This window comes from Capsella rubella, unplaced genomic scaffold, assembly GCF_000375325.1.
Source record: "Capsella rubella cultivar Monte Gargano unplaced genomic scaffold, Caprub1_0 scaffold_7, whole genome shotgun sequence".
Taxonomy (NCBI): Eukaryota; Viridiplantae; Streptophyta; class Magnoliopsida; order Brassicales; family Brassicaceae; genus Capsella; species Capsella rubella.
In genome coordinates this window covers 13,157,026-13,170,950 of record NW_006238917.1, presented here as the reverse complement: position 1 = coordinate 13,170,950, position 13,925 = coordinate 13,157,026, and the positions used below count along the sequence as shown (strand labels likewise).

Below are 13,925 nucleotides of genomic sequence, written 5' to 3'. Positions count from 1 at the left end.
CTCAGCCGTGACGTATTATTCTATATTTAGACAAAAAACTTTAAATTATTTTGAATATTTTGTTTATAAAATTTGAATTCAAATTTTAAATTATTTTGAATAATTTTTTAAAACATAATACTCTATGACTTTATTATTCGTGTGCGTGTGAATATGTGTACGTAATTATTGTTGGTCTTTCCCGAAAAACACTTTTTGTAATCTCGAGAAAGTATATCCTAACTCAGCCGTAATGTAGCATAACTCAGCCGTAATGTACCATAACTCAGTTGTAATGTAGCATAACTCAGCCACAATGCGGCTATAACTCAGCCGTAAACGACGTTTCGTATTTCCCTGTTATTTTTGTCAGAAAATGAAAAGTCTCCATCCAAGTTGAGAAGAAATGCGACAATAATAACGACGAGAAAGAGAGAGACACACTGATAATAGGATAAGCGGCCGGAAGAAACGAGAAAGAAAAGCGGCGAGAGTTAGGGTTCTTCGTTGGCTTCGAGAGAGAAAAAACAGTTTTTTTTTTGTTTGTGAATAGTGACGAAAATGTTCAGTTTCTTCCTCTTTTATCATTAAAGACAGAATAATGATGTGGCAATTTCAGATATGACGTGGCATGTCGAATCTGACGTGGCAATTTTTAAGTGAAAACAGATCAAAGGTGTTTATTGTAATTACACCCATCTCACTAAAAATATAAGTAATAAAAAAAAATTTTGGCTGTTTAAGGAATAAACATACAATTGTGGTTTATCTAAGTAATTCTCCCTAAAGTTATTTATAAGATTACCCAAAGTTTAAGTTGTGCTATTAGGTTGGTTCATTTCTTCACCCATAACATTAACAAATCTTATATGAGTGTACGCAACACATGCTGAAATCTTCGTGTGTCTTTTTCTGAACATGAAATCCCAAACTGAGATTGATATGTACATACCAATAACAAATGAATATTTTTATATTCCATCATATTTGTTTTTAACTATATGCAAATCTGATTCTAATAAATTGATAACTGTTATGAACATCAGCATGAACATTGGCAAATCCAAACATACTCAATATCGCTAAGAGCATGGGCATTGGCCAGTCTCTGCCCAGTCTCCCACAAAAAAAGAAAAAAAAAACAAATAAAAAAGAAAAAAAACGGGACGTACCTAAAAATGGGACGTCATTCTTCTTCTTTTTTCACAATTCGCGGGTCCACTAACACGTGCCGGCCCGCGAATGATTGCCTTTTTTTTTAAATCTAAAAATTAAAAAAAAAAAAGAATTCTGGGACGATCCGTCAATGTCAGTGCTCTAAAACAAAGAAAACTTCAGCCACAAGCGTGGTAATTTAGGTTATGGTACGGTTATGTCAATTTTGTGAAAGCATCCTAATATGTATTTAAGAAAAAATTTTATATAATCGGATCAAGTAAAAATTTTAAAAGTGTTGTATGGTGCGACGTGATTAAATCATAATCACTTGAATGTTGTTTTGTTTAACTTCTTTTTTAATTAGGATATTGCACTTTTCCAAATTAAGATGGATGTGTGTTTTGTATGGAAGCATTTAATGGTTTGTCGCTTTTACAAGAATCACTACTATGATTCATTTTTTTAATAATGTTTTGTATATATAAATTGCGACTTATAGTTTGTTTTCAAAAAAACAACAAAGAGAAATTCCTTAGATAGAATGTTTTAAGTATTTTTTTCCAAAAATACCATCATTTATTTTTTTCTTTCAAAAATACCACAAAAGTTTTATTTTTCCAAAAATACCATAAACATACAAAGTTGAATTTTGAAGATGTTGAATTTTTTGTTTTTATGTTTGGATTGACTATTTACATTTAGGGTATAGTTTTTAGAGCTAGAGTGTAGTGTCTAGATTTAGAAAATAGTATTGAATGTTAAATATTTATTTTTTAATTTTGTGGTATTTTTGGGAAAAACTGTAATTTAATGGTATTTTTGGAAAATAAACTTCATAATGGTATTTTTGGAAAAATACTTATTTTGTGGTATTTAAGAGATTTCCCCAAAAACAAATGTCTTACTCGATATTAGCCCATATTACACCACATGTTAGATTTATTTTTGAAGTAAATTATGTAGAAAAGACTTGCAACTGTAACATTTTTAAAGATATTTAAATCTATTTAATTTTCTTCAATTTTCAGGTATTTATGATATCTGATAGGCTGATAATTTGATGTATTAGTATATTTATAACTATAAACTGAGAAATTTTATTGGTACAATATGGTTTTTAGTATAAATTTGACATAATCTTTACTCCATAATTAGTGGAGTTTAATACGAAATAATAGAACTCGACAAGACTCGAATATTCTTAAATTTTAGGATATATTTTTACTCAACCTGATTTTTACGGGTTAAGGATTAAATTATTCTCACTTGACTGCAAATCAAAAAGTATCCTATGATTTGTTTTTTTCTATTTTTTTAATCCTATGATTAAAATGTAAATCTATACATAACAGTATTAAACTGTTTACAGAATTGGGGTTTTAATGGTAACTGGGGAATTGTTGCTGAATCTCGCTGAATTTCTGAATTTTGCTGAAATTTTGGTATTTTGTTTGTTGAATCGAGCTGAATATTCTATTTATGAATGGTAACTACATAATCTAGCTGAATTTTTGTGTTTTTTTTTACAAAATTGGTTATCAAAATTGTTATTCTTAATTTTTTTAGCTATTAAAATTATGTAAATAATTAATAAAAATATTTTTCACATCTCTATTAAGTAATAAATTTTAAAAATTAACATGATATTAAAATAAAAATTCTTAAGTTCCTTTTTTTTTCTTTTTTTCCTCTAGTAATTTAATCAATAATACTAAAAATATGAGTAAGAACATTACTAAAGTTTTTGATATTTTATATAATAGTTCAACTTAAGTATGAGTTGGTTTTTCTAAATTTTCATCATTTATATTAAATTCCATCTATATTATTCATATACCGTTTTTTTTTTGCGAAACTATTATGTACCATTTTTTATTATTTTATTTTATATCTAAAAATGAATGTAAGGTGTATTTTTGATATATAAAATTAAAACTCAAGTTATATATTCATTATTATCCAAATTTTTATCCGAAATGAACGTTTATATAAATTTTCGTGTGTTGAAAAAGCTGCTGAATTTAGCTGAACGTAATTGTACATAAATGGGTAACTAAATAATTGCTGGTGAGATTAATGGATACCTGATCTTAATCCTCGTCCAGCTTTCTGGACGAGGAAGTTTACTTCATCCAAATTTGATGGTTAACCATTTAATTAATCCAATGTATGAGGAATGACATTCACCCATCCTACATGAATTTATGAATCCGGAGGACATTCAGATCATTAAAGGCATAACTATAAGTAAAACTTATAAGCATGATCGATTGATATGGCATTATACAAAATCCGGAAAATATACGATCAAATCAGGATATTGGCTGGCAAAAAATTTGGTAGAGGAGACAGAAATGAGTCCAAATTATACTGCTTGAAAGGCGTATGCATGGCATCTTCGCGCTCCACCAAAGATCAAACATTTTATTTGGCAAATTGCCACTAGTACACTTATAGTCATGGAATGCTTACCTTCCCGTAGGATTTAATGTGATATGGTATGCAAAACATGTGGCTCAGACGTTGAGACCATTAATCATGCGCTTTTCGAGTGTATTCGTTCGAGACGAATTTGGGATTTGTCTACGATTCCGATACTACTTGGTGGTTTTCCTTATAATTCTAGATTAGCGAATCTTGATTTTATCTTTTGGAGTATGGTCCCTCTTTTGAGTAAGAAGGAGAACAAACATTTATTTCCATGGATTTTGTGGTGCATATGAAAGGATAGAAACAAAAAACTGTTCCAAGGAATTCAGTCAGAACCGATAGATATTATTAATCAGGCTCTAAGTGAACAATTACTATGGAAAGAGGCCCAAATAATACCGGCTGAAGTAACTGAACCAGTAGAAGATATATCCATTCCTTCATCGTCGAATCGATGGTTCGTGTAAGTTGGAGATCCTTTTACTGGTTTGGGATGATGGTGATTCAGGGGAGAAGAGCAGACGTTTCTACTAGGTGCTAAGTGTCTTAGAGGAAGCCTCTCACCACTTCACTCAGAATTGGAAGCACTTATATGGGCTATGGAGAGTATTCTTATAAGAAGGATTGACTCTCATACTTTTGAATCAGATTGTGTCAAGCTTATCGCAATGGTGCAAAACCATCAGGAGTTGCCAGCTTTCTCCAATATGTTAGATGAATTTCTTGTGTTACGTGCGTTATTTTCCTCATTTTCTTTAATTAAGATTTCGTGTTCTTGTAATTTAAAAACAGACTGTCATGCTTGTTATTTCAGATCACTTGATTTGGAAATTTTTTTTGTAGACGATTTCTCTCATGATTGGGTTACCAATTATTACCAATCATAGAACAATATTTTAATTAATGTATGGTTGACAACAAAAAACAATTACTTAATCTGGCTGAATTCAACTTAATTTTTTTTTTATATCACAATTTACACTCTCGATCTCTTTATAAAACATATTTTTATTTCTATTTTGACTGTTAGAATCTAAAATTTTTGTTTTCTAACGTCATGAGTCTTCGGGTAACACGATGAAGTATGAACCTATGGCTTGGAAGTATTTTTGAATCTTCTAAAGAATCTAAATAATAAACTTCTAAATTATATTCGTATAATGTTTTTTAATTTTATACCCTAAAGTGTTTAAAGGCGGACTTTTCAACGTTGTAGGTTGTTGTTACATAACAATATAACATATAGCTTTTTTTTCTCACATTTCATTTTAATAAATAAGTGACGCCTCCCCAAATATCAGAATTCGCTTCTTCTGAGTGTATTTGGTTTTAGCCCCACCAACCCACTCGACGGAGTCTCCAACGCCTTCTCCCACTCTCTCACCAACTTCTGATTCAGATCTCCAACGATGCAAAGCTCCGCCGTGTTTTCTCTCTCTCCGTCGCTCCCTCTCCTTAAACCACGGCGGCTCTCTCTTCGCCATCCCTTAACAACCGCCGCCTCTTCTTCATCATCATCAAACCTCAACGATCTCAACGTTTCTCCTAATGTCGTCTCTATTCCTTCTCTATCTCGTCGCTCGTGGCGTCTCGCTTCATCTGATTCGCCTCTCCGAGCTTGGTCCGGTGTCCCTTCGTCGATCTCTCGGTCGTTTGATACGAATCGTTTCAAAACCGCCGCTACTGCAGTTCCTGAGAGTGCTGATGATGGAGAGAAGAGTGGCAAGTTGACGAAGATGTTGGAACTTGGTTTGTTGTTTGCTATGTGGTACCTTTTCAATATCTACTTCAACATTTACAATAAGCAGGTACTCTTTTAGTTTTTCGATTTCTCTACATCTGAATGATTCACTGTTTCATCGGCTTTGATTCGGAGCTGAGATGAGTAATTGAAAGATACGATTAGCCGATTCCGAAAATTTTGGTGTTCTTTGTGTTTTCAGAATGTAAAAGCTTAGATGCATCGTTGTGTTTGATAGTATTTGGATTAGGTTTGATTAGTCATATTGGACCAGAGAGAGATTGGTTGATTTGATTGTGAGAGAACCAATTATAGTTTCTGGTTTCTTCTGATTGCTGCAGGTCTTGAAAGCTCTACACGCCCCAATGACTGTAACTTTGGTTCAGTTTGCTGTTGGTAGTGTGCTTATTACTGTTATGTGGGCTCTTAACTTGTACAAGAGACCAAAGATCAGTGGTGCTCAGGTGTGTTTTTTGTTTTTTTTGTTAATTCACAAGCTTCTTGTTCTGGAGATATGTTACTAACTTTGATGTGTTTTACCTTGGTAGCTAGCGGCGATCTTGCCGCTTGCCGTTGTGCATACACTTGGTAATCTGTTTACGAACATGAGTCTCGGGAAAGTTTCTGTGTCCTTTACACACACCATTAAAGCCATGGAGCCTTTCTTCTCTGTTTTGTTGTCTGCTATGTTTCTTGGGGAGGTTAGCGCTTTTCTGATTTGTGTTTTTCTTTTACATCTTGGAGTTGATTGATGCACTCATGTATACTGTCCTCCCTTCTGGATTAGCCATCGCCTTTGGTTGATTTGTGTAAACTATGTGCTACGTCACTAGTTTTAAAGTTTTAAAAGCATGACTTATTTACCAACTTCTTCTTAGGCGCCTACTCCGTGGGTAATTGGTGCCATTATACCAATTGTTGGTGGAGTTGCCCTTGCTTCAATTTCAGAGGTCTCATTCAACTGGTCAGTTTCTCATGAGTATTGTGACATTTATGATGTGATTTTCTTCTGGTTATTTTCAGATATTTACCATTTTTTACTTTTGTGGCAGGGCTGGATTTACAAGTGCAATGGCGTCAAACTTGACTAACCAATCTCGTAATGTGCTGAGTAAGAAAGTCATGGTTAAGAAAGATGTAAGTTTCCTGTGCGTGGATCAAATTTTCACTTGATGTGTTGTGGAATAGAATAACTAAATTTGATGTTGCGTCTTGGCAGGATTCTCTGGACAACATCACCCTCTTCTCAATTATAACATTGATGTCTCTCGTTCTGATGGCTCCTGTGACTTTCTTCTCGGAAGGCATCAAGTTCACTCCTTCATACATTCAATCAGTTGTGAGTTTCTTTGCTACAAATTGTAAATTTTGTTTTTGTATCCTTGTCAAATATATGTAGTTTTTAACAGCCCATTTCGGTTTTTCAGGGTGTGAATGTTCAACAAATATACACAAAGTCTCTTATTGCGGCGCTATGCTTCCACGCCTACCAGCAGGTGAGCTTTTTACTTACTGATTATGTTGTTTCACTTGAGCATATAAAGTATTTGAATTGACTCTTATAAATTGCCATAAAAATATAGGTGTCGTACATGATTTTGGCGAGAGTATCGCCTGTTACACATTCAGTTGGAAACTGCGTGAAACGTGTTGTGGTTATTGTGAGCTCTGTCATCTTCTTCAAGACACCTGTGTCGCCTGTTAATGCTTTTGGTAATACACAGTCTTATTCTCGGCTTTTGTGAATAAATAATAAGCCAATCTTTCAGAGCTCATTGTTGTTCATCTTGTTCTGCCTGCAGGAACTGGAATCGCCCTAGCGGGAGTCTTCTTATACTCCAGAGTGAAGGGTATTAAGCCAAAGCCGAAGACTGCTTAATCAAATCATGTGCTAATGCCTAATGTCATAACACTCCCGCCCTTTGGATTTTTATACAATTTCTCCTCGAGCTGAAGTTTTTCAGATAGATGGTTTTATTCTTTTGCGGGTTTGTCACGAAGCTTCATCACTTTCTAAGTTTTTTTTTTTGTTCTGCAGCCATCTCTTCTCTTAGAGTTTCTTATAAGTTGTTTGTTCTCTTATGTGTCTAGACGAATGCTAAGCTCTTAAAATGTTTTACAGTTTTCCAAGAATATATTTCCAACAAACTCACTCAATGGCGCTTTTAGTTTACTTGTAAAGGTTTTATTGGAGCGTGTGAATTGGTCATTGAGAGGCTATCAAAAATACCCTTAAAACTAAAAATATTGGTTATTTTTCTCCAAAAATGTAACCGAATTTGGATGTTACTACTCCAAATTCAATGACGAAGTGCCAATTTTGGGGCTTACATTAATTCCAAGTTAAGAATTGATTGCTGTAGGTGATGATTTTATTGATCTCTCAACAAAATACCAATGTTACTTTCATCGTTGATTGCATGCTCTGAATTGGTGAAGATGGTGTCTACACTTACATAGTGCCAACCTTTGTAGCTTATCTAGACAAAGTGAAGAAGAGTAAAGACATGTCCATCATTAAACCTAAAAACTAGCGTAAAGATGATGAAATAGTAATGTCTGTGTTAAAACGCTATTTTGTAATTATAAATTTGAACTAATTTTATTATTTATAAAAGGAAAAATTCATCTTCTTTGAACACTCGCTTTGGAACTATAATTTCCACATTTTTTTTATTCAATTTATTGTTTCAGTTCGTCTTTCTCATAAACGCAATTTTTCGACGTTTCTCTTCACATTAATTCAAATGCATCCCCACTAATTTATGATTCAAACGGATTGATTTCTTATTGGTAATCAACGAATATTCTAGATAAGTTGCTGTCTCAATTCTCATGACTTCTCCAATGTTTTATCATGAACACATTTTTTTTACTAGATTGCCATTTTCTTGTACATCTGATTCTTCATTTTTAGTATCAATTATTTTTATAAGCTTTTTATGCGCTTCAGTCTCTAGTTTCAGAGAATTAAAATTACCATAAATAGGAAGTAACCGTGATACAGCAGAGATTAGGGTTAGGTGAGAGTTTCGTAGTCGGACGGTGAATAGACGAAAAAGAATGACGTTTTCTTTTTAACATTAACCATAGTAAATAACAAAATTAAATAAATTTAAACTAAAAAACCAACAAAATTTTACTATTTATTAACTATTTTTTTGTTGAAGGACATTACTGATACGTCATCTTTTATCACGGCATAAACATGATAACTAGTTTTAAAATTTAAGTTGTTAATAAATTATTTTAGTAATTTATAAATGTTCGTGAAATTCTCTAGAGGTTTCAAGTGTTACCATATGACATTTTAAGATTAAAAATATGATTTTTCCTACAATTATATTTTGTATGCATTCCATTAATTTTAAAATTTATGATTCCTTATCAAGATAAATAATGAATAAGTAAAGTGATCACTAAATTTTAATGAGTGCTAATATTTAATTATTTTCTAATAAAGTTTGTCTTTATATTCTTGATATTTTAAAAACTTATATCCATTTTTAGAAAAATAAACTAATTAATATCAAAATTTATTTTGTTAATTCATTATCTTTGAAGATCATAACATAAAAGATAACATAACATAAGATAAATACATATACCATAATCAACCAAAAACACGTCACAATATGAATGAATGGGATCCTGATTCCTGAATAAGAGAAAAATATATGTATTAGAATGAAAAAAATCTTCATTTTTGTTGTTTATTATGTGTCAGATCCTCAAGACACAAATGACAAAATCAATTTGTAGATAACTTTCTCAAAACGTAAGAATCTTAATATTTATTACTATTCAATTTTACATCTCATCAACCTTATAAAATCAATTCATTGTCAAAAGTAAAAACTCATCATTCAGCTAAACTACTAATCAAAGAAAATGGCGTCTCTATTCTCTTCACTTCTCTTGTCTCTTTGTTTACTCTCTTCACCTTTTCTCTCAAACGCAAACGCCAAATCAAAACTAGGCTTCACCGCGGATCTAATCCACCGCGATTCGCCTAAATCGCCTTTCTTTAACCCGACCGAAACCCCTTCCCAGCGGTTGAGAAACTCTATCAACCGATCTGTTAACCGTGCGTTCCATTTCACTGAGGATACATCAGCTAACTCACCACAAGTTGAGATTACCTCAAATGGCGGTGAATATCTCATGAACGTATCCCTCGGGACACCTCCTTTCCCGATCATGGCCATCGCCGACACCGGAAGCGATCTCCTCTGGACGCAGTGCAAACCATGTGATGATTGTTACACTCAAGATGATCCTCTCTTTGACCCTAAAGCCTCATCAACATACAAAGACGTTTCTTGCTCCTCAAGTCAATGTAATGCTCTTGAAGATCATGCCTCTTGTTCCGTAGATGACACCACTTGCTCTTACTCCATGTCTTACGGGGACCATTCATACACAAGAGGTAACATTGCCGCAGACACGTTAACGTTAGGCTCAACTAATAACCGTCCCGTGCAGATTAAGAATGTTTTAATCGGTTGTGGTCATAACAACTCTGGAACGTTTAACGAAAAGGGCTCTGGAATCATCGGTCTTGGTGGTGGTGCAGCTTCGCTCATTACTCAACTTGGTGACTCAATCGATGGTAAATTCTCATACTGTTTAGTCCCTTTAACTTCTGAAACCGATCGAACGAGCAAGCTCAACTTCGGAACCAATGCTGAAGTCTCGGGAACAGGAGTTGTCTCTACTCCTTTGATCTCTAAGTCTCCAGAAACCTTTTATTACCTAACCCTAGAATCCATTAGCGTGGGAAGCAAGAAAATTCCATTCCCAGTCTCAGAATCTGGAACAACCGAGGGAAACATCATCATCGATTCAGGCACAACTCTAACGTTGTTACCAGCCGAATTTTACAGCGAGCTCGAGGATGCGGTTGCGTCTGCAATCACTGCTGAGAGGAAGGAGGACCCAAAGAAAGTTCTAAGTCTTTGTTACAGTGCAACAGAGGATCTGAAAGTTCCAATCATTACTATGCATTTCGATGGAGCAGATGTGAAGCTAGACTCCTCCAATTCATTTGTGCAAATCTCACAGGAACTGGTTTGCTTTGCCTTTAGTGGGAGCCCGAGCCTTGCCATATATGGGAACTTGTCGCAAATGAACTTTCTTGTTGGATACGACACCGTTTCCAAAAAGGTCTCATTCAAGCCAACGGATTGTGCAAAGATGTAGATGGTTCAGCTTAGTTATAATAATGGCTGATTTCATTTTAGCCTTAAGTAGTTTCTTTGAAAAATTTTAGTTCGTATGTAATAAGGTCTCTGTTCATGGGGCAACTTTGGATTATTCATAAATTAAACAATCAAAGATTTTTTCAATCAAAATTATAATCCGTAATCCCTTATTTTAGGGAATTGTTTCTTTATTTATCTCAAACTCTCTTTAAAATATAATATTTTTTATTTATGATGGAAACCAATCTAAGAAGACAAATCAATAGTTATTAAATTTAAATCATGATATATATTATTTTCTTATATTTTGGTTTTAAAAAATTGAAGTTATCACATTCTCTCCACTAGGTTCGGACTTATAGTTTCTATGAGAGATTAATAAGAACTCAAAGATTAAAGAATAACTCTCTTTATTAAGCTTTAGAAAATAACTCAAAACTAAAGCACTTCTCAATATCTTAATCTCTCACAAAACTCATAAGTTTACCACACCTTGGCAACTATATATATATACTAGTTTAGTACCCGTCCGATAGACGGGTTATTTTTATTTAAAATTAAATTTAAATTAAAATTTATTATAACTTATAAAAAAATAATTTCCAAATTTTTTTTTGAAAAATAAGAGAAATTAATTTCATTTGGAAAGAGATTTTATTTGGTTTGAAGTATCAAATAAACGTGTATATATATATATATATATATATATATATATATATATCTTAAAATTCGTTATTAAACGTTAATTATAAAAATATTGTAATGTCAAATTGACAATCACCAAAACATTTGGGAGCTATTTGGGAGCTATTCACCATTACTCATAATATTTCTAAAATATTTTTAAAAATCTTAATCTAGCAATTATCCTCTAAAACATGATTATACCATTTTGTAAAAAAATTTATTTCTTAACTTTAAATTTTTCAAAAAATCATTCTCTGACTATGAATATTAATTAATTATTATTTAATATGATGGTAAAGTTCTTTCATATTAACATCAATCTAAAATATGATGTTAAATACAAATATAGTCATTTGTAAAATATGGTAATTTTTAAAACGTTTTTAAAAGGTATTTATATGGTATTTTAATTTACACATTTTTTTTTATAAATATCAAATTTTTACTTTTTAATTATCAAAAATACCCTTTTTCCATACCACTTTTTCAAAATATCCCTATTTCAAACTTTATAAAAAAACCACTTTCAATGTTGAAATTTATCCAAATATGTGTGAAAAATTATAAATATACACACAAATTACCTTTATATACGTTTAAATTTATATATATTTCAAATAGCGTAAAATAACTTATAAATAACTTTTAAAAACCTTATAAACCCTTTTAAAAACCACTTAAGAACCTTATAAAACTTGTAAAAACGATTTAAAACCTTTTAAAACATTATAAAATATTTGTAGTAGTTATTATATAGAAGTACCTTATAAACCATATAAAACTTTATAATTTTTCATATTTAAACATGGATATTTTTGAAAATGGATAGATAAATGAGGTATTTTTGAAAAGAGGTACACCAAAAGGGGTATTTCTCAAAAATTATCTTTAATTTTTTATAATCATTTTTTAATGTTGTTTAAAAATTCTATTTGTATCTTAATATTAACAAAATTAGATATAAAATGTTGCGACATCTTATGTTTTTACTTGACACTTATCACGATCACGTGCGTTAGTAAATTTAAAAACCAAGTTTCGACATATAATCTTGTTTAATTGTTAAACTTAAACCTTAATTTTAATTTATAAAGATAAACAATAATTCTTATTTATTATTTATATACCCAAACCAACAAATAACCTGATTTAATTGTAAGATTAAAGTTTAAACCTTAATCCTCTTCTGTAAACAAAAACCGCCATATATTCTTGTTTATTATAAATTTTAAATCACTATCTTATTAATAAACCAAATTGACATAACTGAAATTAGGTTATTTGTTTAATTTATTAATAATTTTTAATATATAATTCTTTATAATATTTATTTTATATATTTCCTTTTTCGATAGGGTTAATAATAATTCTATTTTATCCAAATATTAACAAAATTAGTTACGCCACGTGTCAACATCTTATCGTTTATAATTGACACGTGTCACGATCTTGTTAATGGCTGACTTTGAAAACCAAGGTTTATATAATAAGATATATATAAAATCCTTAAACTAATTTCCTTTTCACTTTAGGAAGTATAACATTGTTTTAGACAACTTTCTAAAACACTTAGCTAATCCTAATCATAACTCGATTAGGAAAAGGGTTAACTCGTTTCTCAAGCCATCTTATTCTTCAAGCTTATCCCAATAATCTTCCCCTTAAGCTTGAACTCCTTGTTGGACACACTTTGAACTCCAATATGATCTCTAATTTCTTTGAAGTTGTTCTTGTCAAGTGCTTTGGTTAAGATGTCAGCCCTTTTCAATTCCGGGCACATGTATCACCTCGACTTGACCATTCTCAACACATTCACGAATGAAATGGTACCTTTGATGAATGTGTTTACTACGCCCATGATAAACCGGATTTTTTGTAAGTGCAATTGCGGATTTATTGTCGACTTGTATAGTCACCTTCTCACATGTTGCTCCAACGATTTCAGCAAAGAGTTCTTGTAACCATATAGCTTGCTTGGCTGCTTCTGTTGCTGCCATAAATTCAGCTTCAGAAGGCGATAAGGCTACAACTTTTTGTTTTTGAGAGCACCATGTGATCGGACATTCGTTGAAGTAAAACACATGACCTGCGGTACTTCTTCCATCATCCACATCAACACTATGGCTGCTATCACTATAGCCAACTAAACCCGATTGATCACCTCGCTTAAAGAGACCATGAGTAAGTGTTCCTTGAAGATACTTTAAGACTTGTTTCAACGCAGTTCTATGTGACTACCTTGGTTCTTGTAAATAACGTGACCAAATACCAACGGGATAAGAGAGATCTGGTCGAGTATGAAGTAGGTACTTAAGACACCCAATTTTCCTTCAATAGCTTTGTTCATCAACACGCTTAGGGTCTCGATCCTTAGAAAGTTCCAAACCCGGCTCCATAGGTATAAGAACAGAATTACACTCACTTAATCCAGCATCTTCTAGTATTTTCTTCGCACATCTTTCTTGTCTTAACACAATCTCATCTTCTCCTTGTAGAACTTCAATTCCAAGATAGTAGGTAAGCTTACCTAAATCACTCATTTCAAACATTCTGGACATTCCTCTTTTGAAATCAATGATCAAGTCAATACTAGAACCTATACCAAGCAAATCATCAACATAAACCGCCACAATAAGAAGATGTTCTTGCTCTTGTTTTCTGTATAAAGAAGGTTCCTTTGAGCATCTTTCAAACTTCAATTCACCAAGAATCTGATTCAACTTGAT

At 32.2% G+C, this 13,925-nt stretch overlaps 2 protein-coding genes and 1 pseudogene across 2 annotated transcripts; all 3 read left to right on the top strand.

Moving 5' to 3' along the window:
* The first annotated feature begins 3,341 nt into the window (after window positions 1-3,341).
* On the top strand, window positions 3,342-4,454 carry LOC111829433 (annotated as a pseudogene).
* Window positions 4,455-4,837: 383 nt separating this feature from the next.
* On the top strand, window positions 4,838-7,465 carry LOC17877730 (phosphoenolpyruvate/phosphate translocator 1, chloroplastic). The gene is made up of 9 exons (XM_023778818.1): window positions 4,838-5,375; window positions 5,650-5,772; window positions 5,857-6,009; window positions 6,187-6,272; window positions 6,361-6,445; window positions 6,528-6,647; window positions 6,736-6,804; window positions 6,892-7,021; window positions 7,111-7,465. Exons 1-9 carry the CDS (start codon window positions 4,977-4,979, stop codon window positions 7,185-7,187), a joined length of 1,242 nt encoding a protein of 413 aa, XP_023634586.1. The 5' UTR covers window positions 4,838-4,976; the 3' UTR covers window positions 7,188-7,465.
* A 1,734-nt stretch (window positions 7,466-9,199) lies between these two features.
* On the top strand, window positions 9,200-10,510 carry LOC17878976 (aspartic proteinase CDR1). Its single transcript, XM_006285373.1, has one exon. The coding sequence runs from the start codon at window positions 9,200-9,202 to the stop codon at window positions 10,508-10,510; it is 1,311 nt and encodes a 436-aa protein (XP_006285435.1).
* Window positions 10,511-13,925: the final 3,415 nt, after the last annotated feature.

Coding starts and splice junctions, on each gene's coding strand:
- LOC17877730 (XM_023778818.1), top strand. CDS start 4,977: ATGCAAAGCTCCGCCGTGTTTTCTCTCTCTCCGTCGCTCCCTCTCCTT. Junction 5,376..5,649: donor TCAACATTTACAATAAGCAG/GTACTCTTTTAG, acceptor TGATTGCTGCAG/GTCTTGAAAGCTCTACACGC. Junction 6,010..6,186: donor CTGCTATGTTTCTTGGGGAG/GTTAGCGCTTTT, acceptor ACTTCTTCTTAG/GCGCCTACTCCGTGGGTAAT.
- LOC17878976 (XM_006285373.1), top strand. CDS start 9,200: ATGGCGTCTCTATTCTCTTCACTTCTCTTGTCTCTTTGTTTACTCTCT.